This window comes from Phaenicophaeus curvirostris, chromosome 16 (assembly GCF_032191515.1).
Source record: "Phaenicophaeus curvirostris isolate KB17595 chromosome 16, BPBGC_Pcur_1.0, whole genome shotgun sequence".
Classification (NCBI taxonomy): domain Eukaryota; kingdom Metazoa; phylum Chordata; class Aves; order Cuculiformes; family Cuculidae; genus Phaenicophaeus; species Phaenicophaeus curvirostris.
Window position 1 is genome coordinate 6,668,848 of NC_091407.1, and position 27,366 is coordinate 6,696,213.

Here is a 27,366-nt window from a genome sequence, read left to right on the forward strand (position 1 = left end):
GCAACTTCTATTTCCCCCAACAACAGAATTTGACTTCCTATTACTTTCTCAATACCGGGAAATGGTGGCATCACATCAAGAGAACCCAAAGCTCTGGTGGCTACAAGCGTAAGGTTAATGCCCTCAAGAGGAATCTCAGTGATAGCAGAAATAACGTGACTGGCAGTTCCCTGAATACTGCACAAGAATTCATTGTTGTGGCTAAAGTTAAGCAAGATGCCTTGCAGTTTCAGTGCTCCACACTGACGCTGCTGGGCTCGGCTCACTGGCACCAGATGTAAGTAGAGCTCTGTGTACATTCAGGAGACTGGGAAACATTTCTGTGCTGCTATTTTTCCCCAGAACAGATGGTGCAGAAGCAGCAAGTTTTCCCCACTCCATTCCCCCACTGGGCCTGATGATTCTCCCGTTATGGCTATCAGCAAACTTTGAGAGAAGAACAAAGATGTCCTGCCCTTTGAATGGACACTTTTAAACGAGCGCTTCAAACAAATTTTTGTCACTTCAAACTGAATCTGTATTCAGGCAATAGCATAGAAGAATGCAGATGCTAATTCTCTTAAGGACAGCAGGTATGGTTGTTGCAGCTCATTCTCCACAAGTTTCATTAGATAAAGGATTACATTTTGGTTTGATGCCTTTTAAACACACAGCTCCCAGCTCACTTCAAACATTTCTCTGTATGCAAGGCAGCAATCTAAGTAGCTTCTTTTAGCCAAGATATTCCAAAGAAAGAAAGGAATACTGTTGTCTTTATCAATAGTGCTCTGAAATTCATCTGCTAGGCCACACAGTTTTACAGAACATCAGCAGTATCCAGCAAATACTTTGACTGCTGCCCCGTGCAGCCACATTAGATGTTCATTCACCTGCTACTAGGAAGCATGAGTTGTCCTCCAAGCTCTCCTGCCCAACACTCCAGAAGAGATCAAATGGCAAGTATCCCCTAATTACCTTTCTGCAGCGGGGATTAGGGCAGCTGAACCGCTTCACATCGCTGTCCAGTAGAGCTGGGAAGTTACAGAATGGACACCTGCAGCCCAAAATAAGATGCCATTACTGCCGTGCCAAACATATCTTTGCTGAAAGCGGATTTAGTCAAGCAGCTCTGTGGTAGTTAATAAGGCTGCCAACCAAATGCCTGCCGCCAGGATGTGCTGACTACTGCCTTTTTGCTCATATTTCTTCGATCACTTCACTGTTTGCAATCAAAATATTATATGCTCAGCACTACTTTTGACCATATAATTTAGAGGATCAGCACAGAGCTGGCAAGCATGTCTTGGGGGAGACAAGTCTATTGAATTTTAATCTGTTCCTAGTCAAAGGCAGACCAACCTGAATAAAAACAGACCCGGGAAGGCAGAAGCCTGAATTTATAATATAGCTCTTCGAAAGCGACCTATCTCATAGTCAGCACACATTTAGGGTTTCAGGGAACAACTTTATACACACTAAAAGCGTAATCTGCATCCTCTGCTGAACACTTACCTGACAAGCTCATCTGCACAGGCAGCAGCCACCTCCTCCTCAGCTTTCCTCTCATAGTATTTACAGAGGATGTTCTCTGGAAGCACTTTTTCCAGCTCGCTGGTGGGGAATGAACACGTGCAACTACCTTCCATGCAGCTGAGCTCTGACTAGGGTTGGAAGGAGAGAGCTCAGGTTCAGTACGATACTAGCAAAAAGCAAGACTTAGCATCCAGAACATTTCCAAATAAACCAGTGCAGAGCCTTGCTCAGAGAGACCAGAGCTTAAGCCAGCAGATGACTGCCAGAGAATGGGTTTGCTATGGAAAGAAGAAGAGTTAATCAAACAGATCAGGCCTCAAACAAACACTGGGCATGAAGATGCTGTTCATAGCTGGGATCACAGTTCACTCACTCCAAGTCCACTGTGAGCACACAGCAGCCCCTTATTATGGTATGGTCTCTGCTCACAGACAGCTGTTGCATTCTTGTCAATATGGTCATGTAAAATACAGCCACCAGTTTATACATTTACATGAAATATAGATCCCAAAGTACAAAAGCATTCTCACAGTTTATCATCATATCCCAAGGCAGAGGAACATGCACATCTCAGAGCAAGTTAATGACTTGTTTGTAGCTCCGCTAAGAGCCAAGATAATTGCCAGCTAAACTGGAGACTGAGAAGGTCAGTAGTATCATAAAGGAACCAACCCCTAAATTAAGTTGGGATCCCAGTGAAACTATGAAGGACAAAGACTCTTAGCTAGGAGGAGGCTGGCCAAGTCAGAGATAAGTGTGCACTCTCCATGCAGATACTATTGTTATATTAAGCACAAAATAAAGCCAGACAAGCAGAAGTTACCATTGCTACTAGGAATGCTATGGAAAGACTTCCTAATTATTTAAGTTGCCAAGCATAAAGCACAAATGATGGAGGTTTGCAAAACTGAAATCCTTTTCAGCAAAGATCCCATTGTGAAGCTGTTGGCTTCACTTAATGGTGAGACTGACTTGTTGGACTTGGACTTCAGCACACAAATCCATCCCGAATTTCCTGGGAACACTGCAAACAGCCATATGATCTCCCAATAGCAGTTAATCTATTTTTCCCCATGGGAAATTCCCCAATCGAGCAAATTTCCTAGTTGGGAAATTCTTACCTTTCCAGAGCCAAAGACAGCCTCCTGAGCGTATTTAATTAGGCACTCCTTGCAGAACAAGTGACCATCTGCACACTGAGTTAGCTCTTCGAACGCAAACTCCCCATAACAACAGCGGCACTCTATCATCTGACCATCCTGCAGCCATAAACAGAGGTATTAGCATCATCATCATCAAAACATCAATGGCTAATAGCAACAGGCAGATATACAACTGCAAGCCATAAACAATGCCAGCATTAACTCTAAAAAACAAAACAATGGATATACAACATTCGCTTAGATATCTTCTTTGGTGGTCAAAACTCACTAAGCACAACCAGAAAATCAGTTTTAAGTAACTTAATATGTGCAAGTCCTGCTTGGCATATTCCAGAAAGCTACAGAACACATGGTATTTAGCAATTCTTGGTTCTTTGGCAGAGAAGTGTCTTGGGTTCAGGAGGCTGCAACTGCAGCAGAGAATGCACACCATTCATATGGGGGAAACCCAAGTTCCAAATCTGCTAAAGGGACATTTACCAATTTGCTTACAGAGCCCTTGCCTTGGCCTCTTCATTGCAGGGGTAGAGACGCTTGCCACTTAAAACTAATTATGTCCACTTCTCCAAAGGTCCAACACCTTCTCCAAGGTTTGAAGAGAAATGAGCATTGAGAACAAACATAATCCACAGCTGCTGAACTGATCTTTAACTTTTCTCTCATTGTTTAAAAGGAGAGACACAATTTTCACATTTTTAGAGTCCTGCAGGTGGGGAAGGCCTTTCCACTGGCAGAGCTCCAACAGCAGCAAATCTGTTTCAAACAGCCGTAACGGTGGCAGCAAGAGCAAACCTGGTACTATTCTATTGCAATGTTTGTTCTGGCCAACAGAGAAACAAGCAGCAGCTGACTGAATTACTACAGATCATTACACATATCAATACTGTCTTGCTGGACTCGGCTCGTCTGCCTTTTCTAAGAGCCAGTCAACACACACTACGCAGGTTTTGCCAGCTCAGCAAAAGCAGAACAGTGCAAATGCAGCTTCACAAAGCTCCATTCCAGAAGTCAAAGAGAGTCTGTGAAGTAGTAGGCGCAAAACAGCATTTACGCATCAGCTGAACTCAGAGCACATTATAGGTACCGACCTTCTGATACTGCTCCTCGTTCATCTGTAGAGCAAGGAGGAAGTCTGCATGCTGTAAGAGAGACATGTGCATCTGTATTTACAGAATAGATAAAGCAATTTTCCAGCCGCTACGCTCTTTTCCATTAACTCAGGAATTACAAGCCACCATAAAAGGCTCACTGTCTGCTTACAACATCACTCAGCCCATCCTTCCAATCCATTAGGCTATTTATGATTCAGCTAAAACAGATGGGAGAAGCAAAGACAGCAAGAACAAAGACTCGAATTCTGCATTATGGAGAGCTGCTGGTTCGGGTTTCCATGGGCAGAGATGATCTCACCCCATGTGCCCCTCCAGAGAAAGCCCCAAGGAACATTAGCTTTGTGTTTAAAAGAAGACACTATCCATCTGCTTAAGAGACACGGATCTTTACAAAGCTACTTTATAAAGAACTGTAGGTGCAGAGCTGTGGATTCAGTCTTTCCTCAGACTACCAGGGAAGATAACGTGCCAGTGGGTGTTGCAGGGTTCTGCTTCAGAACACATGGTCCTCAGCATGGGACAAGATGCTCTGGAGACACAGGACTGTCAGCTTGCGGAAGGCAGAGTGACTGGACAGACTGCCTTGGGCCTAGTCATTACTCACCAGCAACACTGCGCTGCAATTATAAGCCTGCTAATAATTAGAGGAAAAAATTAATTAGTAGAGCTTTTACTGTTTTATAGCAAAATAGGTTCTGAACAGTGTTTGCAAAAGAAGCAGCTATATATTTAAGGAAATACCTAACTTTGTGCTTGACTCTCTTTTTTCCTTCAAAAATGAGTTACTCAGGGAAAATCATACACGTTAACAGGTAGAAAAGGGGCAAAGGTAGTCAGTTATTCAATATTTTGTTCAGTGTTTGAATTTCTCCTCGAGGAAGATTCCCATGTTTAGGGCTGAGACCTCGACAGCAGCTGAAATAGTTTGCACCACAAGATTAAAGCAGTTCCTACCACTCACCTCTGCCATCTCTTTAACTTTCTGCTCATAGAATTCCTGCTCTAGTAGCACCGGCGGGAGCAGAGAGCACTTGTCATAGGACCTCCAGTGCCGTCTCTTGTTCTCCAGGAAGAACATGCGCCTCTCAATTTTCACATCCCCTAAAGCAGGGTTAAAGGTGAAATGAAACGGGATGGAGCAGCCAGAACAAAGCTTAAATCTTTCTTCCTCCACACACCACCAGCTGCAGAACTTCAGCATCTCAAACAGCACTGTACCAAGCAGAAGTACTAATGAAGAATATCTCCGAAATAGATACCAGTGACAGAAACACAGCTGCTTTGGGATCACATCCCTTTTCAAGAACAGCATTTTTTGCTGCAAGACAGTTCTGCTTACAGTAACGATGCAGAGAGCACAAAACCTACAGCTTGGTATTTACCTTGCTCAAATTTGAAGTCTATATATGAATACTGATTCATTTCTTTCCTCCTCTTTCGTTTCCCACTGGTTTCGGGAGACAGCTCCTGCCATTTTTTGATAGCATCTGAAAAGGCCTAGAAAACAACACACAGACTTAAATCCTGCCTGTTCCCTGGAAGCAAACAGAAATGTTTCAAAATGAAGCACAGTGCAAACATGCGCATAAGACTAATCCAAAACTGGAAAGCCTGACACCTCATATAGAGAGAGAAGTCTACCTCTTTCCTCTTCTCACCTCATTGCTTTAAGTACTCATAAAGCAACTGTTTCATAAAAACAAAATAGTTGAATGATACTCCACAACACCTCGGCTATTAATTCTGATGCAGTTGGGATCCACTATGATGAAACAGAGCTTGTTTGGCTTTTTGTATTCTGGGGTTTGGGTTTTCATTTTTAAAAATATGAAGCTGAAACACAGCAATTGAAGAAACAAAAGTTTTTGTTTTACTTAAGTCCTGGAAGAGTAGAGAAAGAAGCTCAAGCAAGAGGAGCATATCAGAGGAATAGATTCAAGTCAAAAGCTGGAAGCCACATTTATATTCAAGTTTGTTGATACTTAAATGCCTTTGCAGCTCCATTACAGTGAAACTCTCTTACAAGGAATATAGGGCTCATTCCATAAGTCATAATAAGACGGAACAGGGCAGTGAGACTTGGGCTTCTTTTCAATTACATGCAGAGAGTTAACTAATGGCAGCAGTTAAATGTTTTAAGATTTAGGTAAGTGTCTAGGCTTTATTGGCAATTACACTGCACTTCAGCAGCGATGTACAGGAACACTTCTCAGTTTAATGCATCACCTACCATCAGCCAACTAGCGTTTTCCTAGTTCTTCAATTAGGGAAAAGTAAAAACTTCCTGCAGCATTCTCTCTGGCCAATAAATTCTGCAAGTCTCTACTACATGGATTAATACTTCTTAAGAGGAAAGGGAGATTATTAAAAAACCCATAACTACACACTAGTAGATGGTACAGTAAGGCAAAAGAGATGGCGCTGCTCTCCATAGATATGGGAGGAAAGAAAACAGACTCGAGCTGGAGGACCTTTCGTGTGATTGCATAGTGTCCCTTGAGTTCATGTAGTGCCCATTTAATGTCTTGGCTGCTAAGCATTTTGAAGTCTGCCATCAGGAGGTCAGCCGCCTGAATAAAGCACCGCTGGTCAAGTGGGGTGAGTTTGGAGAAGTCAAAGTAGTCCACTTTAGGCACCTAAGGAGAAAATGCAAAAGATACAAAAAGGTTGCTGCAAACACACACAAGAACACCCCAAACCACTCTTCCAGTGATCAGGACCTTCTGCAAGACCACAAAAAATTCAGGATACAAGGCACCCAGTTCTGAGGACACATCTAACCCTCAGCTTAGAGGGCAGCATGGGCCCGAAGCCCACTGGTGTGCACTTGTGCGGGCAGCCTACCCCGAGCCATGCTGCGTCGCAGCTCTGCGCCTGGCAGGACCCACGCCACACAGTTCACCACTGTGTGCAGTGCACAAGACGGCAAGGACAGGATACATTTAGGTTACTATAAAGGGTGAAAAACTTTATTGACTTGAGGCTGAGAGATGCTTCCAAGAGGAGAAAGAGGTATTTGACATTTCTCCCTCTCAGGCCACACACAGCTATTTCAACATACTCCAAGTGGCTCAGGGAATTTTTGTCAAATGGAATTGGAAAAAATAAAGTCAAGAAGCTTTAAAGAGCTTTGCAGTCAGAAGGCTGAAAAAAGGCAAAGCCTAAAGGCCACACAAAAGATACTTGAGGGCCAAGTCTACTTCATGTGACAGGAATTTTTATTTCAGTTTTCAAAATGAACACTTGAGACAGGGTGGCTGACAGGCAGGCAGGGAAGAGGGTCTTGCTGAAAGCAAGAAAGCAGACACGGTGCAGCTACACAACAGCAAAACCAGAAAGTCTCAAAGACATCTTGCAAGCAATTAACTATTGCTATTTAATAGCATCTTAAACGCACCCAGAGGCCTCCTGTGAAAGTATGGTGTAACCAGGCATCTGACAAGTACGCGCTAATAGAACCAGACATCCCAAGATCTGCTCGGGTAGAACAGACTGGATGGGAGGCACACTGTAGATGAGGATACTCTGACTTGCCTTTGTCTCATCTTGGCTGGCAAGCAGGCTGCTGCTGCTGGGGTTTAAAACCACTCTGCCTTCCTTCTTTGGGTAATCTGGATTTTCCAGAAGAAAGTTACAAAGTCTGAAAAGATAAACATAGTTACTTCAGGGTAGGAGCTCAGGTTCATTCCTGGCTCGTCCAGTTTTCAGTAGCTATAACTGTGAAGCTGGGCAGGCAAGTCACAGCCTGCCCTGTAAGAACCAAGGGAGGTCCTGGACCAGAGCAAACTGCAAGTACATGACTGAGAATTAAGTAAAGAATGATTGTCTGTACGACTGCAGAAAGAAAAGCAAACAGATTTGTCTTTCAACAATCACATTTACACAAGAGAAGCTTGTATGGGTGAGGTACTAAGGAACTAACGCCTCTCCATGCCAGAGTTGAGCTATCAGGCTTCTCCACTCACATCCATGGGTAAAACCCTGTAAAGTGGTACCTTCTTTGAGCACACGGTTCAAATCCTGCATGACTAAGAGACAAGGTGTACTAAGTTTCTGCTGTTCTGGAATTAACATTGTTAAGAGTATACAGGAAAGAACAGTCACAGCATTAGCAGATTAATTGAATCCTTGCTGCCATCTACTGCGGTGAACACAAAAGCATCCACAGAAAAAGCATATGAACCTCTGCAAAACCCATGAAAGGTTGTTGTCTTCCCTGACAGAAGAACATGGACTCAAATTTGAAGTAAAACCTCCAGTCTCTATCTGCTTTTGCTTTAGAGCAGAGAAACAAGTTTAAACTGCTTACATACAATATTTTCTCTGAATACAGGCTTCATTGTAATAAAGTTCAAAATCACACTAGCATCGTCCAACACTCACTATAAACTGGTCTAGCGAGTTCAGCATTTAGAAGAGTGTCATTAAAAACTGCTGAAAACATTGCTTGCTAGCTTCTAAACGCAGCATACCTGAGGTTCTATCACAATCAATCATAACCTTCTCAGGTAAAGTCAGTTTAACCAAGTATCTCGGCTTAGAAAAGACTCTAGCAAAGAGTTTCAGAATATGCCATTGCTGGGGATCCACAAATACTTAGAAGCCCTCTTGAAAGGGAAGCTTGCTGTAAGCTGTCTGAATGAGACTTTCACAGCTCACTCTGAACCATCACTAACCAGCTGTGCTAGCTGGGTCAAGTAACACAAGCTGTTCCTCAATTTCCTCAGCTGTAGAATAATATCCTTCTGAAAAGAGCTAGGACAAGCAATTACCATTTGTAAAACCTTTTGAATGAGAAGGTGCTAGGTTGCAGCAAAGACATAATTGCAGCTAATTTACATTCCTGATGTCAGAAATCACTCCTTAATTAAGAAATCTGAACTGGCTTGAAGCATTAACCCACTATCAAGGCATGATTACTTTAGCCCTGCTTTCACATTCAAAGCAGAGGCATTTCTTTTTGTTTAATCAGGTATTGACATATTGAGCCAGAAGCTTTTGACTGAGTGTGAATGCTTCTGCACACAAAAGCTGAATAGATGATACCCTGCTAAGAGGAGCTCCCACATCTTATCTTTCGCATCAGTTGAAAGTTTTAGGGCGGTCATTTTGGAAAACAACTAAATATCTCAGCACTGAGCATTTAATAGCTTCCAGCACCCTCCCTCTTATCCCTCTCCTAAAGATAACTGTTTTAATCCAACAAAACAGAAACTTCAAGGAGCTCAAATCACTGCAGCTCAAACACAAGGACTTCAGCAGAATACATTTGAACTATTCTGCATGTTGCCATTTCAGTGCTGAGGATTTTCGGCGATGTTAACCTTCGCTGTCTGACAATTAGTTAAGTGGGTCCCAGCACGCAACGCACGCACACTTGCGGCACTGTTCATTAATATCTGCACCACAGGACACAGAGCCAGTTAAAAGCCTCATCCCTGCCCAAACCCAGCCACCCTTATTTATTATATTTCAAGCCTGATTCAGCTTGACGTACCATGGAGATCAAAGAGACCCTGCCAGCGAGGCTGACCAGTGCTTTGACCCATTTGTTCTTGTACAAAAGATGCAGTGACAACTCAAAAGATAGTTTGGTTAAAGGAATAAAAATATGGAGGAGAAATCTTTATCATCCAGTAAGTGGGTAACGCACCGCTGAGCAGACACTGTAGATGGCCTACAGGGAAGCCTGTAAGCACCTTTTCATCTCACTGGGCTCGTGACACACAATAGGAGAGAAGAGATTTCGGGAGCAAAAAGGGAAGGAACACATTAAGACTGATAGAAGCCGATACTGGGATTTAATTCTATCAGGCTTCACTAAATCCCCACAGGACACAATAACGAGTTTTTTCACACAACCTGTGAGAGGGTCCTGCAGCCAGATGCCTCCCTCTGACAGCCGAATCGCCCAGAGGAATGGCGCTACTGGCCTTCTACATCCCAGTGCAACCATCCTCAGAGAGTACATGTGCAGGCACCTGAAAGCTTCTCTTACGCTGATCATGCCACTACTGTAGGGAAAGCACTTCCAAAAGACAAGTCACAGTCTGATGGCTTTCTAACCAAGAAGTACTACTTTGGAGAAATGACTTCACAACACAGGCACAGGCTGACTAGGAAATCTATGCCAAATGGAAGGGATAATCCTTAGCTCCTCGCCAGTTAACGTACTCATAATATATTTATACTTAACTTACAATAACTAGTGTTAAGCTTCACGCAACTGAACACTGCTTAATTAGTGCTCCAGTTAACTGGAAAGGGCATGGGATTCATGCAAGAATGAATACTCTGGCAAGCAACATCTATTGTTCATTCTTGTATAACATAATAACTAGTTTCAACATGTCTGTGATAGCAGTGACACCGCAGAGAGAGAAGAGATAGGGGCCACACAACATCAGGCACAACTCAGTCATCTCCTTCAAACGACTCTGCTTTCTGTGTTGCTGGTGCCAACACTGGCAGCTCTTCACTCTTCAGCTGTGCTTTACTCAAGCACAGGGAGATGATGCAACTTGTCGATAAGGTTAATGACGTCTTTTAAACTTTTGATTCTAACGTTACTCCCAGGGATACCAAGCATGATGAGCACCAAGGCATTCTTGAGCTGCTCACACAATCCGAAAAGCAACAGTCCTCATGCTGACATTCCACTCCTTTTATTTCCCTTCTTGCCTCACATTTCTGCTCAGTTTGACCAAAATCAGTCCCTCAACAGATATGTAGGATCACTCCTACCAGCCCTTAAAAGTGGTTGTTCTATTCCATCTGCAAAAAGTGATGCAGATGCAAAAGAACTCAAACAGTACCACTGCTATTTCATTAAGAAGACAGGATAAAAGCCAACATCATGATACTAAATAAAGGAGTCCAAAACAGTGTCAGCTTTACCTGGAAAAAGCCAAAAGCCAGCTCAAAACTCACCAATCCACCTTTGTATTACGTTTTATAGAAGTCATGTTAACACCATAATCCTGACACACATCCTTTTTAAGAACCCTAGTAACAGTTGAGAGGAAATTATATATAGGTAAGATCTTTAAATAAGTAAATGATCTTAAAAGCAGAGAAGCTAGCGCACAACGTCAGAATTGGAGAGAATTTAAGAAAAGCTCTATTGGGAGGAAAAAAAACTTTTCTGCTCTTTGGCATTGTTACACAGTGCTGACTCCCAGCCTGAATATGCTCTGGAACAGCATCATTAGCAGGTGGAGAAATGGAAACATGACTGCAGCCAGACAGCTGTATGACACACCTTGGCTCTTGGCTCTGTACTTACACATTTAAGTCATAGCAGTTCTTGATGCTGATTAGCTCTTCGATATATTCCTTCGTCACATCTGGGAATCTTGCTTCCTACAGTAGGAAAAGCTAAGGGTTACATAGGTATTAGAGGAGCTGTGTATCACAACCTAGCAACAGCACCAAAGACAGAGATTTATAAGTAATTATCTAGCACACTCCTGAGACCAGTTATACCCATCACACCCAGATACTGCAAGCTGCTGGCTTTCCTTTGCTCCACAGGATGATTGCTAACAGCTCTTTCTCACAAGAGGAGTATGGGTAGTGATGTGAATGGCCAAAAGCAGCTGGGCTAACAAGTGATTCAGGTTGGATGGAAAGGGAAGCATTTAGGTATGATCTACAACACAAGAAAAACTAATATTTACCTTCAGATGGAAGATTAAGGAGTTCCAGGCTGTGTGCTGAAATACAGCATTCCAAAGCAAAAGCTAAAAACCCAACAATATGTATACCCACCCAAAGCACCCAGACACACCAGCAACGAGACTGGAACAGACAACAAAGCTTTACTGGTGTTTCTGCAAAAGCTCTCCCAGCATTAACCATGTAGCAAAGAGCACCCTTGGCTGCTGTCTCATGCTGGGTTTCTGCACAGGCATTGCAAGTGATTGCACCATGATATTTTGCTTTGCAAGACTGAACGGGTCAGGGTTGTCAAGCAACCCTAACAATGCCAGAGTATCTACCTGCCCATCTCAAAACAAATCACTGATCAACAAAGCCTTACTCAAAGAAAGACCTTTTTTTGGACTGCTACTTAACGAATATTTCACTTAACCCCAGTTCTCTCAAATTGAATCAGATATGGGATGCAGAGGGAAGACCTGGAGGGGACAGGGGCGGTGGTGTTAAGATACAGATGTAGTTAAATAACGCTTGTTTGCAAAAAGGTATTCCATAAGGCGTTAAGAGAGACCCTTCCTCACCAGCAATCAAGGAGAGGAGCATGCACTGGAGGAGTTAACATACATGAGTCTTCATGCTGCTTATCCAGCAATCCCTCAGTGCTACTGCTTGGAAATCCTCACCGCAAAAGCAGCCATTACTTCAGACCACTCTGGAAGCCTTAACATGGCCATAGACAAAACTGCCATGGCTCACAGCCATGTGTCTCTCAGCCTTCTCTATGCCTTTGTCACTGTTTAGTGCCTCAGTTTTGCTCGTTTAGCCCTATATTCATTCTTAAACCAGCTCTAAAGACTTGAGTTAGGAATCAGACATATGAAATTAAACTAGCAGAACCGGGCAGCAGCCTTTGAGGGAACAGACCCATGCTATCTCACCTCACTGTGCCCTTGAGTCCCTGCAACCAGTTCTGTTAAATCTCTCTGGCCAAAAGCCCACCCCAAAGTAAACAGTGGCCTCAAGATTCACGTCCTCTCACCAATTCTGCCACAGTGCTGGAGGCAGTCTTTCCAATCCAGGTTCAGCCAGACAGTTCACTGCATGCTCCTCACCTGGTGCAGAGCTGAGCCTCAGCCAAAACAAAGAGGATTTGCAGCGGAAGTCAACAAGGCTGTGCTTGGAGCACGTGAAACACTACATACCTTGAAAAACCTGTCCAGAAATAACATGCATACTGAAGGCAAACAAGTCCTGGGAATACTTACTGTCTCTCTGATGAGAAGCGCAGCAAGGTCTTGCTCTTGCCCAGCAGCACCTTGTTCTGGCACATCACCAGAGCCAAGCTCGTGAGAGCCCTGTGTGGGGAACACTGGACCTGGCTGCTCATTGTCTACTGCTGCCTGCTGACCTGTTTCTTCTGGTGGATGCGCTGGCTGGGGTGAAGCAGGACCTGGAATCCCATCCTGCTGTGGTTCGGGCCGGGGGAAGGCCGGCCCAGGAGCCTCCTCTCCATAAGCCCTCAGAGATCCTGCATCTGTTTCAGGCTGCCCTTGCTGAGGAGCACAACCACTTAACAGAGCTTGTGGCTCGCCTTCCAGTGGCTGGAAGCATGGGTGATCCAGCTGGCTCTTCTCACGGATCTCCCCGCCTGTGCTAGTTGCAGTAGCTGCTCTTCTGAGGTTTTGCTCTGGCTCCAAGTCCTCTCCTTGCCATCCCTTGGCTTCCACTTTTTCTTCTTGTTGTGGTGGAAGGTCTGCATTCTCCAGACTAATGATTTCTCTATTAACGACAGGCTGTGGACTCGTCTTTATTGCTGGAAGCAAACTTGGGCCAGGCTCCTGGTTACTTGTAAGTTCAGACCTGAGGCCATTAAGCTCAGATGGTCCAGGCTGCTGCATGGCAAAGTTCACATTCTCATCGCTGCTTGGTCCAGCACTGCTCTCCCCCATGTCATCACGCTGGTCTCCCTGGCACAGAAGAGCCGATTTCTTATCTTGCAGATATATGCCCCCCAAGGGCTTGACAGCACTTTTAGACCCTCCTTGTGCCAGATTGTTTGCACCCTGCCATTGAGCAGCAGGTCTGATGACATTGGGACGCAGAAGCTGCTGATGCTTTGGGGCCTAAAAAGAGGACAGACAAGAGTAAGTAGGAATTCTCATCTGCATGCCAGAATCCTTGCTCCAGATGATCTTTTGCATGTAATCAAATCTCCAATGTGAAACAGATTAAAACTCTGTTTAGCAAGATGCTTAATAAAGCAGAAAACTACAACCCTTGTTTCACTGAACTTCATCCTCAGTCTGTCCCCAGGTGCTAAGAGAACATTTGGCAGAACTGGAGATGCACAGGACTTTCAGAGTGGAATAACTTCCTAAGCTCACCTCAGTACCCACTTCCTTCCCAGCAAAACAGGCTGGGAAGGAGGAACTAACTGATGGCACATTTACATTCTCACCAGTTTATTTAAACAGGCTGGAACCAAAGCTCAAAACATTAATCTCTGGCCTTGTTCTTGCCTCTGGCAGACAGACTGCTGGATGCCAACACAGTCTGAATATTCTCCGCTACTCTTTCCAACTAAGAAACAGAGAAGTCAGCTTCACAGTCCATGTTCCCAATGCCTCTGGTTAATTTAGCATACAAGTGGAATATATTCTTAATACAGCTTAGACAGGAAATTAGACACTTAAAATAATCAGGGTAAGCTAAAGCCCCTGGCCTCCTCTGGGTGACTGCCTGTGCCCGTAGAAAGAGATTTACCAGGTAGGCTGGCTTCATAAAACTGCAAAAATGAAAGTGCCTGCAGCAGCTCAACAAGAACCCAAACAGCATAGAGGTACAGAAAGTGTACAAGGTCAAACAAGTCATGTTTTGAAAACATGTTTTCTAAGGAACTTAAACTCCTTGCACAAAACACTCCACCTTTCTGGATTTAGATAAATAACTTCACGAAAGCTACAGCCTTTGTCAAGTAGAACTTGCAATACAATGCAGTTTAACAGTCTAGTTCTCCTCTCCTGTTCCCAAAATATGATTAAACACTTACAGCCAGAAAAATGCCATAGTTTCAATGTTCATTTCAGACACCTTAAGTCAATTACTGTAACCGGCAGGACTCTCAAAGGAACACATCAGATATTCACACAAGAGCTGGCTATAAATGCCATAAACACAGCAGGACAAGTACAAGAATGAAAAACTACCTCTGCCAAGATGATTATGTCATCGTCATCTTCCTCATGCTGCTGCTCTGCTGGTGCTTCCAGCAACAATGGTAACTCTTCATCTGAGGAATCTGATATCGTGATAAGATTTTCATCCCTACGGTTTATCCGGTCTGTAGTAAAGTAAGTAAAGTTAGTATTTGTTACAGGTGAGAAACTGAAATTTAAAGGACACGAGCACCAAAACATCTGAAAAAAGCAATCTTCACATCTGCATTGCAGCAACAGGGAAGAAGCGCTCAAAGGTCACTGGTTCCTCTGCAGGTTAGTGTTACAGCCACTGCCTTCCTCACCCTCCAAAGTGAAACACTTGCAGGAACTACGGCTCAAGAGACCACAATGGCCCTGGCTGTGGGTGCAAAAGATATCCTGCTATTAGATGGCAACCTCATCCTTCAAGGCTCGTGAAGAGTGGAACAGAGGTGCTACCGAAACACAGCTGCTGGGATGCAGGAGACACACTCAGGTCAGAAACAGAGGGCTTCTGTACAGCAAAGACAGAACACAACCGTGCTTTCTCTGTGATCTGACACAATGTTTTGGCTTGTGCTTTAGCATCAGTATTCATAACTATTCATTTATCACCTTCCAGGCATACACAGAGAGCATCCTTTTGAATTCCACTCAGGGAGGAACAGGTGCCAACGCCTACAGCCCTGTGAGGATACAAATGCAGAGCCAGCCTCTTGCCTATGAGGTCCTCAGAAAGGTGGAGCACCATGAGCCACTCAGATCTGCTGAAATAGCATTCCCAAGAAGTTAGCAATCTGCCTGGAGGCAATACAACATGAGAAAGACAAGAGCCAAATATTTTGCATGTCAACACAAATTGAGTTTTCTGTAGGTGGCTGTGAAGCAAATGTAACAGAGAAGCGTAGGACACCGCAAAATAGACCTCTAGCAGGTTTCCATTAACAGCTGAATCCCACTGCTTGTAACAGGTTTACAAAGAAAGTTTTGGAAATATGCACAAATCAGTACTCACCTTTCCCTCTGTGACTGCAGAAACTGTTCAAGTTAATTGCTTCTTCATTCCCACCTCTCTCTGCCATCTTAAACAGCTGTACCCAAAACCATCAACATCCAGGCATGGCAGTCAGGCTCACCAGAGGAACTAGAAGACAAAACCAGGAGAGAATAAGGCAAACTCAACACCACCCTAATCAAGCTTTCCCAGGCTGAAGCTTCTACATCGCTTTGGGGGTTCTCCTGGCTCTCCCCACACAATCTCTCCATGAGGATATCCTACTGTACCACCTTCTCAGCACATCAAAGTGGACATGTTCCTGTTATGTTCTGTTCGCAGAGTTAAGACAGCCAACTGAAGACTGCCATCAGACCTGAGAAGCCTCTCTGGAGAGGACACCAAGATGCTTACAGTGACACAGTCACAGAAAGCAGGGGGAGATGTAACTCTGTCCAGCCAGGACTCAAACACTCCCCATATATTTATTCTTTCCTGTTTCCAAGAAGTCAAAAACACGATGCACCATTTCACACAGAGGAGTTTCTGCCACCACCTACTGGCGAGAGGAGCAAAAGCTATTTGCCTGGGCTGCCACGGGGCAGCACTACATGAGCCTGCACCTCAAACCTTCCAGCTGATGTCATTACACCAGCCCCTCTCGTACTCAAAGCCACAAAGTCACACCACACACACAAGTGCTGCGGGACTGTTAGCAACAAGCTGAACAGCCAATATTACGGGTCAGAGTGGACAAGCACACAGCTGAAACGGAGACACCAGCATCACAGCCTGAATTCCCTTCCATGCCACCAAGCTGAGGTAAAGCTTCAGAGGGGCCAGAGAGGCTTTGAGCTCACCTCCACAGTGCCCATGTTGCTGGCACGTCAGAAGGAAGCTGCACCCCTGGTAGGTCCACATGCAAGTGCATGTTTTGTGCATGCAGTGTGAACCCGCATGGAACAAGTCACATCTACAGAGCTCGCTTTCTTGCCACCACCTGTTATTTCAATGAAAAGACTTCCCCGATTTACAACACACTCCCTCCTCAATGAGGGCTTGGTACAAATTCCAGGATACGCCACTTGCTCTCAAACGAAAAGAGAACACGACAGGGATCAGGTTCTTCACAGGACGGAGCTTTTGGGACTAGAATTTGCTGGCCCCACCTGTTCTCAGAGAGGCACAATGAGCTGGCTGGAGGCTCCCAAACAGGATTAGGAGGTCAGAGAAATCACTGCAACCTGAACAGTAGGTTTCCATTTTATGCTCTGTCAGCTTATAGCTCTTAATTCCCACTGTCACAGAGCAGCTGAATACATATGGGAACTCTAAGCACAGTTTGATCACTGGAATGAGGTGGTCTTTTTGTTGAGAAATATTCACCTCATTATTAAGAGTATGGAGGAATCTGTATTACTAAATATTCACTGATGCATAAGTTGGAAGAAAATGGTGGATCTGCTATAAAACCCTGTTTGCCAGCATACGAGCAGTATAAATTCCTCCTCAGTAATTCTACTTAACCTGCTCTGCAGGGAACAGGATTTGCAGCTAGGGCAGCAAAATTAAGAGATCAGTTCAGATACACACTACGTACTCATATCTATAGTCTTCCAGGAACCGGGCTTTACTACTTTCAAAATATTTTAATACAGGATAAAATAACAAAAATAAAGGTATAATTTAGCACTTTAAAAAGCCAAAACCCCTGCCACATTTCACAGAAAGAACATGCTGCGTGGCAGCACTGCAAGTCAGTCAGCTTTGAGCAGGAGTCCACCCTCCTTCTGCAGAGCCACGATCCAAAGCCTCGTACCGTAGGCAGCGGGATAAACGAGCAAGGCAGCAGTATTTGCCTGTTTGCAGGGCAGGAGGCTTGTTTAACACGCACAAAGAGTGCCAGCACAGCTCAGTGACTGAAACAGCCTTCCTTCTCTGGAGAAAACCTTCACCATAAAGGTTCCTTCACAGCTTGGCTCCAAACAGCCACACTCACCTGAAGCAAGAATGTTCGTGAAAGCCACAAGTCAGCCCTTGCAGCACCAAGCGGTGCAGACAGAGACAAGGGAGGTGTCTGCTCGGATCTGCTGCGAGCAAAGCTAAGTGGCTGGGATATTTCTCTCCTACAGGGAAATGCCATGCGTGAGGAGGGTTTGGTATGTGTGCACGCGGGGGTGGGTTGACACTGCAAATGCCTGACAGTCACCAGAAAAATCTCCCAAATCATTGAAACGGTGCTTTGTCCAACACTAGCTAAAACAGAGCTGTTAATATCCAAGAACAAGGGCTAAGCCACAAGATGAACGTTAAGACTGTATTCTCTATGTACAAATCTGACTCTCAAAGACAGGAGCTTGCACACTTCAACCTTGAACATCAAGAAAGAGGTACAGGAAATAATCCAAAATGAAATTTGGGATAACAGACTGTCTACCCACCTTGTACACACATCACCAGAAGACTTATGGTGGTTTAGAAGCAGGAATATAAAGAACAGTGTTAACTGTAATACAGTCAAGGCAACAACAAAAAAAAAAAGGGCCAAGCCTGGAAAGAACGGGCAACATGTTTCTGTTTCAAAACAGACTGCATAAAACCCCAAGCAGCTTAATAAAGCACTGCTTTGAGGGTAAAGCCAAGCTTCCACTAAGAGCTAGCAATTCATTTTGTCAATACTCAATACGGAACTCAAGTTTAAACAAATATCTATAAGCACAGGCCAGTTCCATCTAGTGGCATGAATAAGAAGTTTATTCATGTTTATAGCACTAGGCCGCCAAGAATGTGAAGTACCAAGATCAAAGCCACCCTAGGGTCTTGCCCTACACAAACAAAATAATAAAAAGCAAGCAAGACAGACAGAAAGAAGCAGTTCCACACTATCTCCACGATTTCAGTGCCTATTTAAAGATAAAGAATAAGGCTACCTATAACCAAGCTCTAACATGACCACAGCTTTTTTGCAGTACAGTCAAGGAGAGGATGCTGGAATCGTTTTAAAACAAAAAGACCTGACAGCAGGCAGATACATGCTTTGGAAGCCTTCTGCCCCAACTTTTACTCAAAAAAGTCCTGGACTTGAATATCTAAATGGTATCAGGGTGACAAAACGTGTCATGACCTTGAGGTCACCATCAACACCACAATGAAGACTACCATGGTGAATATGTGGTTCTACCAAATCTGTTCTGTTTTCTGCATTATTCCATATATTCATGGCTCTGCACATCCAAGTTGTTTCATTGCACAGGCAGTAAAATCTTCCCCATTTTTTCCTACGGTAACTTGAGAGGAAAGAATCCATTCACAGAACAGCTACTGGGAGCATAAAAATCAGAAACTATCAGGGCTTTACACAGACCTGTTCTCTGAACGGTTCTCGGGTCTTGGACTGACTCTTGAAGTCACACGTACTTCCTGAACAAGCTTCTCATACACGCAAAAATATAATCGACAAAACCACTGGTCCCAGCCACTACGAGTTGACAGCTCAGCTGCTAAGAAGTGAAGCAGGTCTTGGGCATGCACAGAAAACTTACACAGGGATTTCCAAATCCCATTCAAAATCCCTGTGAACACCACATCACGTATTTTTAGCTTAACCTAAAAATAGCAAGCATCGGTACTGTGCATATATTTAAACTCTCAGTATCTGCAGGCATTTCTGGGTTGCAGTAATTGGAGCAGAACTCATTTCCACTTCCTCCACCTTGCATTTGTGCTGAAATGAGCATCTTCAGCCAGTGCCGGAATTTAAAGCGACAGTCGAGGGGAGACCCCCTCCTAGACAGTGTAATGTATTTTCCCCCCACACTTACAGCATTTGAAATCTTGAACTCCCACGTACCCGAGCTGGGACTAGACTCAAAGTGCTCTTTTCTGGCTCTAGCTCAAGGCAACAGGAATAGACAGAAAGCCCTGCAGGGGAGGCAGGAATTGAAATCCCAACCGAATGGGGTGGGGGAAGAAAAGAAAAAGAGCAACTTGAAAGAGATGTCAGCAACATCAAATCATTGTGTGATTTAGCCTCTCCCCCATACTGCAACACCACTGTTGCTCACCTACATTGACAGAAGAGCATCAACTCCTACTCTCAGCCTGCGGGCAGCAAACGTATCTGCTGGTAGCCTGCGAGCAAGGTGAATTTTTGGCTCGTTTCAAGCTGCTAAACCAAAGAGAAGCTACTTAAATAATGCATGGCTTGTGACAACCAGCAAAATGAAAAGCTAAAAATTCAGCCCTTAAAAAAAAAAAAGCACAACAGAATGGAAACAAGCCTGTCCAACTGACTGTCAGGCATTTAATGGAGACGTTTCAAAGGGTTCAAGATTTGTTGGGGGCTGCTCCTTGTAGAAGTCGCTTAGGAAAAGCATGGTGAGTTTAACAGTGGTTGATGGTGTTAAATGGCATCATCCTGACTGAAAATTAAAAATCCCCTGATCATAAGAACAGCTGTGCATAAATAAGTCCTGTTTGCTAGCACAAGGCATCTCCGGCCATTCCATCACACCTTGCAAAGAAATAAAGCCAGAGGTTAAAATATGGACCTGCAGCAGGGCATCTGCTGAGCGGGTTTGCAGAGGGGCCTGCCCACAGCACAGGCAAAAGCAGGAAACCACGGCAAAACAAAAACACCAGCTCCAGCCCCAAAGCCTTAACCCAACCTCCTGAAGATTGGAGCATGTGGGCAGTGGCTTGCGGGCAGGGCCACCTGGTTTCCAGCAGCAGCTTGGTTTGCTGCGAAGAAAACAGCCCAAGAGGCCACCACTATACCACAAAAGCTCCCCTCAGGAGCACAGAACAGGGGGAAACTTATGACGATTACACCCATGTCAATCTGCCATCAATTTTTGGGCCCGTAGCTTGTGCTGAAGAACAACATTCCAGAAGATTATTAAATAACAGAACTGGCTTCTGAGTTTTAAAACACTCTCCAGGTGTTTCACAAGACACGAGCAGCTGATGTGGTTTACCAAAGGATTTTAGACAGACATGTACACCCTCCAAGAACAGGATGACAAGATCCCTGAGATCTGAGAAAAATGAGGAACAGAAGCTGAAGCAGACAATGTTGTCTCCAGCAAGAACCAGGCAAACAGCTCTACTGCAGAAAGCCAGAGAATTGATTTTGCCACACCAAAATGTAAGAAAACACAACACCAGAAACATTCTGTGGCAAGTAATTAAAAACTGAACAACGACCTCCCCACACAAACAAGACAGCCAACTCACACGTTGTTCAAAAAATATCTCAGAAGAGCGGTCATTATTTCTGCAGCCACATCAGCATCATCACTGGCTTCAGAAGCAGCACTCCAGGCTAGAACATTGTTAAGAGGGACAAGGGAGTCTTCAGGTTTCTCTGGCAGGAATCACAACTTCTAGTTATCTCATGGCAGCTCCCCATTCCTCACCCAAACCAGGCAACTGCTAATTCAACTCAACTGAAAGTTCCTGATGCCTCCAAGCTATTCCCTGATGACTGGCATCAAGGTCAACTGCTGGACATCACAGGGCCTTCCCACGACCCCTGTCAGTCCTGCTGCTGAATAACACGGCTCCTTATTGTCACATCTCTCTGATTAGCACCCCATTGCTAATGTTGATGTATTCAAAACCTGCACAAGAGGTGGGGAGCTCTGGATCTGTCATTTTTGTCCCCTATCAAATTGAGACCTACAACAAAGTTAAACTTACAAAGTCTGTTTAGAAAGGAGAGTTAATGCCATTGCCTTGAGCAGCTTATTTTAAGAGCAAAGTAAAAATTGAAGGCTTTGAGGGAGGACAAGGTGTCTCCGCAGGAAGCTCCTGGAAAGGGTACAACTTTGCCTGCCTCAGGCTTCTGGCACGTGCAAGCTCACACAGTATAACCCCCGAAATCCAAAACTTCCCTCCCACATCACAAACACAGGTGCCAGTTTGGCATTTCATGCTCAAGCAACAATTCAGACCTTAGCAGCTCAGCCCTTGGCTGTGGCTGCACACCCACACATCGGCCTCTCTGGGCTCCCAGCCTATCTCCCAAAGCATCACTTTAAAGAACTGTTTTGTTCCAGTTTTGCGGTATAAGGGCGGGGACGAATGGAAGAGCACAGGAAACCATGTGATCTGCAGCTTTGCCACTTCCAGAGCAAGTTTTACCTCCAGTTTTCTTGCCCTGGACTCACGTGTATCCCAAGGGAAGGGGGCAGAGGTTTCCTTCTCTAAGCAGCATTGTTACAAAACCCACCTGGGCTGCCAGGCAATGCACATACCTGCCAGGGCTCCACACAGCATTAACTGAAAGTGCCTTCTCTTCCCATCAACCCAGCAGCCACACAGAAAAGAACAAGAGACATGCCCTCTGTGCCCCAGGATATACACGAGAGCACTCCTCCATTACTGGCACTTCGCAGGGCTCTCCAGGGGAAAGGACACAGCATTCCCTCTCCAAATCCCTAGCAGCTTTTTCCCTTTTTTATTTCCTTTTTTAAAGGGATCTGAATGCCATCTTTAAAAGGTAGAACAGAACAAAGGAAACCAAGCACAACCTTTCAAGTAGTTATTTAGCAAGTAGGATGCACATCTTCAGGAGCCTTCAGGTTACCATCTTGGCACTGTTTTTCACTGGAGAGGAGACAGAGAAATAAAGGTGTTTAAGGTTGCTGGTTAGAGTAACCCTCACGGGCTGTGGCTTTGACATTTACAGAGACGAGCAACCAGCAGCCTGCTCTGCTTGCAGCTCTGTTTGCAGGGGGCACCAGGGGCAGGGAAAGACAGAGACAGGCTGCACACAGCCAGCAAACCACTATTAAAGGCGGCAGCAAGGGAGTAAGCAGACCAAAGCTAAGAGGGCTAGAAAGCACATAGTCAGGTTTAGCTGCAGTAACAGCCAGAGGACTTTAAAATCACAGAGGACTGACAGGTTGCAATAGCATCTTGGATGTTAAGCTGCTGCCCAGCGGACCAGCTCTCAAACAGGCACCTAAGCTCTACTTGGGAAGCCGTGTGCTTGAAAAACACATAAAGCACCACCAGGAGCAAAGGTGGAAAGGAAAGGGGTGTTCTTTTATTTTAAAAGTGACCTGAACCTATGACAAGAAACTTTGCTTTCAAGGATGGCTGCTGTCTGCAAAGCTCACCTCACCTCATGTCACAAAGCTGCCAACAATCTAAAAGCTAAAACTTGACCTTGAGGTGGGAAAAAAACCCCTGGATTTACTGCAGCAGCCCACCTTAGCAGAAAGAAAGGTTTCTGTGTCAATCTGCACAGCACTTCAAGAAACATCAACTTAAAAGCTTGCCACCAGCCATTCTAGGTGTCAAACATCCCAGAATTAGCAACTTCCATAAAGCATGACTTCACAGGTCACGTATTGAGGTTATTACAGCTGTACCCTTTTCTTGAGCCACATTAAGCATCTGCACTTGCCATAATTTCAAAGGTCAGTGTCCAGGAGCCATAGCTTCATGTAGAGAAGAAGGGTTTCACCACAATATCTGCTTAAGATGGTCACATTGCCACACCACAGCTTGTGGCTTCCTCACACTGACCTCCATCAGCACCTATTACAGCTTTGAAAACAAAGATTCTGGAAAACTTTTCTGTAGGATTCAGATCAGATCCCTTCTCTCCTCACACATCCACCATGGCATAAGTGGGAAAGCAGAACAAAGATGCTAAAGTAAACTGCAAGGAGGACGATCCTAAACTGCAACCTAACAGTTGACACTATGCAACCACAGCCGATAGCTAATGAGCACCTAAACTGTACACACTTCTAGTCCAAGATCAGGCACTGCCTTTGAAAGATGCTTTTAAACATTCAATTGAAAGGCTTAAATACGTACAATAGCCAGCTCAGAGCCACACTGAACCAACAGGCAAGTCCATTTTGCATTGCATTGAGTCAACTGCCTCATGTACAAGAGTAAAATATCAATAGAAGCCATGTAAGGCTTGTGCAAGTCCACGCTGTGCACCGATTCCTCCTGGAAAGAATAAAGCTGCCTATTGCACCCAGCAACTGCTGCACAAGGATTGCCACCAGCCTACCTGAAGAACGGTAACTATGCCCTTACTGCTCAAGCACCACAGGTGACCAGTTGTTACAAAATTCTCAAGCCAGCCAGCAATTATTTTTGTAAAACTGGGTTTAGTTTAGTTTGCAGCCACGTGTTAGCCTTGTGGCAAACCGATTCCAGCCCAGCAAGCAGGCTCCTGGCAGCAGAAACTGAAGGCAGCCTTCCAGGTTCATGACAGTTGTCCAGTCTGACTTCATCTGCACTGTGTGGTAGTGGCCAGCACAGGGTTTAAGCAGGGTAGGTTAAAATAGCAGAAATCCAAAGAGGTTGTATTTTAGGTAAATATACCACTACATCAGAACAGCGAAATCAGATCACAGCCAGATTTAGAGAGGCTCCACATCCAGCGTTATTCTCTTCTGAGCCTACTGAAGTTCACAGATATATGAGTTATCAGCTAGCAGTTAAAGAGCAAGGAAAGCAGCACTGCACATTAATTCTCCAGGTCCACAGCCACGCAGATTTAGGAGACTGCAAAGTACCTAACAACTCCTCCCCAAGGGAATAAATATTTTGCATATGAAAGAATACTGCATGCCACAGCTAAGAGGTTACACTGGCTGCAGCCAGACTGCTTGTTAAGGACATCGCTGTTTCCAGGCTGCACATTTGCGTGCCTACCCCTTAGTCATCACAGTCAAGCGTCCAACACTGTTTAAGCCTTCACAGAGCAGAATATAAATTCTTTCCCTGGGTGTTGCAACACTACAACATCAAACAGATTATTTAACCATCTGGGACGCAGGGTCAGTAAAAGCAGCCACAAACTGCTAAATAAACAAAAACATTAAGCTGAGGAGCACCCTTCAGACACTGTGTTCAGGTCGGAGGCGCTCCAGCTATTGCAAGTTGGCCTGTGTGAGTTGTGGCTGAACCAAGGGCACCCCCCAGCTTGCACACAACGAAGCCCACTCCACTACAATAGGACTCTGGTCTAATAATATATAGAGAGGGCATGAATTCTTTATGCTAGCCAAGTTACTGCTCGTGGTTCTTGCCAGTCTTGGTCATCTGTAGCTGCAAATCCTGGCAGCAGGGGAGGCACAGAACATCCTGCGCTGCTGGTTTCCTGCAATGGACAAAAAGCTTCTTTTCCTGACTCCCTATTCTGCGGCTGCCATCGTGTTCCTCAAATTGCATTACAGTGAAAGCAGGAAGAGAAGTCTCGTAGGCAGCATCGCCACTCAGCTGCAGGCAGCTGTCAACATCACTGCCTGTTCCACTCTGCTATCGCCCCGTAATGTGTTTATCCAACATTTTGTACTTGCCACTGGTACATAGGTATGCGCGCCTTCCGTTACCAGCCTTCGGGTACCTTCAAGCAAAAACAGTCTACAAGCAAGGTTTCCGTCCTCTCTCCAATCAAACATAAAAACTCATCACATCTTTGGGATGGTATTTGGAAGCAGAAGTGTAAATCTGTTCCGGTATCTGGTTTTGCAAAGGCTGCAAAAAGCCAACCACTGTCTTCCTTGCTCCAACTGAGAAACAGCAATAGCAGCGCCCACAGCTTGATAAGAGCCTGTCAGCATTGATAAAGCAGCAGAAGAGCCTTGTGCAATAAGTGTTTTAGACAAAATATATTCCTTGAGGCCATTTTCTATCCTCACGTTCCCCAAATGAAGATTTGGGCCAGTACAAACCCTGATCACTTTACACTATAGCTTAGTATAGATCTGCTTCCTCAGATCCTGTCCAATGTTTATCTAAACCATGAAAGGAGTAGCTTGGCCTCCCTACAGAGTGTGAGCAATCCAGCCCTCATCCTCTGCAGCCAACTGAAAACATGTCAGGTCACCCTGACACCTACGTACACGCCCAGATTTATTTCAGCTCATTGACTTTCGCTTCTCATTACGAGTGAGGACAACAGCCTCCAAAAGTCACCCTGTACAGAGAGGCACTGTCGGCACCAGCAAAGGAACTGGGCTCCCCCAAAGCCAGCAAGAAAGGCATGCTTTGAATTTAAACTCCCTCCAACCTGGCTCAGAAAACCTACAAGGCAGCATTGTGACTCGGGGCAGCAGCTGCCCCGTGCAGAGATCTTTCCCCTAAAGCCCAATGCTTTTCCCACTTAATCAGACACCAACAGCTCCCTTCACAAACGCAGGAAGGAAACACAGCAGTGCTAGTAAATAAGAGAAAGGTGATATTCAGCAGGAACAAGATTTCCAGTCCTCAGGAATTAAACTTTGAGAGGATCATTATGAATTTAAAAACACAGCAAGCTCTTCAGCACTGACCCAGAGGAAAAGCGTCTCTCCTGAGATTCGCCAAAATAAACCTGAAATTCCATAAAAGTGACATGAAGGCTGCTGAGAGCGAGATTACCCCAGCTCACTAAAACATTCATTATTATCACATATCTCAGTGCTTTGGCAAGGGTAACTTATTCACGCCACTAAGACACTGCCAAACGGCCTTTTTACCTTTTTCCCCCTTCTTCTCCTTGCCTAATCCTCCCAGATTTCCCTGTCCCAGTAACCTGCTTAAACCAGAACTGCTCTACTCTTCAGAGCAGTGCTGATCAGGATGTTGTTCAGCTCAAGTTCAGACGCAGGAACAACCATGTCAGTACACAGATAACCCTATCTCCTGGGCTGCTTCTGGAAGATAGCTGGTGTCCCGAACAGCTGCCTGTTTCACACATTCCATTGCTCTCTGCACTAAAGAAAGGCGCCTACCCCAGAGGGGACAGATTCTACTGAGTAACTGAGGTTACACGTAGCCGCTTGAAGAGCCCAGTCACCAACCAACAGCCATGCAAAATGCCGTTATTGTAGCGCGCACAAACTTCTGAGGCTTTTACTGCCTCTCCTTCAAGCAGTTAAGATGTCTGAATTCAATAATTTAAATGGAGACCTAAACTATCTCCAGACCAAATCCACATGCAAAAAAACCCCAACCTTCTTATGAGAGGAATTAATTCTGACTGTCCCAAAAAGAATGCAGCCGGCAGCAAGCCTTGACGCCCATTGCTGCGCCGAGCTGCCGGTGCTATGACACTAAACCACTCACAATGGCTTTAAAAAGAAATAAATGAAAATAAGACACCCATTCCAAGTTAATGAATGGAAGCTTCTTCCAGAAGGCACTAAAAGCAACCACAGGGCTCCACACCTCTCACACTTGGGTTTGTGTGACTCCGGCTCGCTCATCGTCTCCTGGCCCCCAAGATATGCTTCCTGCCTCCCTCCAGCTGTGCTGAATGGATGCTTGCTCCACCTGTTTTTGCCACAGGACTTTTTAGTGATTTGAGTCCAATTTCAAAGCACAATTCACGCTGCCAGCAGTCGTAGCTCTCCAGCAACAGTAACGCCCACTACATTCTCAGACTGGAAAAGCACTGGTCTACCCAGGAATTCGGATTTTAGAGGCAGCTTCCGAAACACAAGCCCAGGAACAGGCTGCCAGCACACTGCTGGAAACCAGAATGTATCTTATCATCAGCAAAGCCTGCCCCAACTCCTCTTCCAGGAACTGGTATTCATGCCCTGACTTATGCAGTTGCACAAGAAAGATGCCAGCAGCCAGGGCAACTGGAAAACATCCTAGGAAGGAAAGTTAAAAAAGAGACTGAAGAAAGCCCATTACCAAAACCCAACATTACCCAGCGGGCTGAGCATCTCTACAGATCTTCAGGAAGTGGGTCTGAGTCTTTT

The 27,366-nt window shown here is 44.9% G+C and overlaps 1 protein-coding gene across 1 annotated transcript in view; it reads right to left on the bottom strand.

Annotated features, from left to right (window-relative positions):
- The window catches only part of RNF216 (ring finger protein 216), a 77,543-nt gene that overhangs the window by 47,936 nt on the left and 2,241 nt on the right, over positions 1-27,366 (bottom strand). Inside the window, exons 2-13 of the mRNA XM_069870397.1 lie at positions 15,659-15,787; positions 14,653-14,786; positions 12,712-13,569; positions 11,073-11,149; positions 7,322-7,427; positions 6,259-6,423; positions 5,170-5,284; positions 4,749-4,888; positions 3,764-3,814; positions 2,634-2,771; positions 1,492-1,640; positions 955-1,033 (exon numbers count right to left, since the gene is read on the bottom strand). Coding sequence (XP_069726498.1) covers positions 955-1,033; positions 1,492-1,640; positions 2,634-2,771; positions 3,764-3,814; positions 4,749-4,888; positions 5,170-5,284; positions 6,259-6,423; positions 7,322-7,427; positions 11,073-11,149; positions 12,712-13,569; positions 14,653-14,786; positions 15,659-15,725 — 2,079 coding nt within the window. The 5' untranslated portion in view covers positions 15,726-15,787. The remainder of the gene's footprint in view (positions 1-954; positions 1,034-1,491; positions 1,641-2,633; positions 2,772-3,763; positions 3,815-4,748; positions 4,889-5,169; positions 5,285-6,258; positions 6,424-7,321; positions 7,428-11,072; positions 11,150-12,711; positions 13,570-14,652; positions 14,787-15,658; positions 15,788-27,366) is intronic.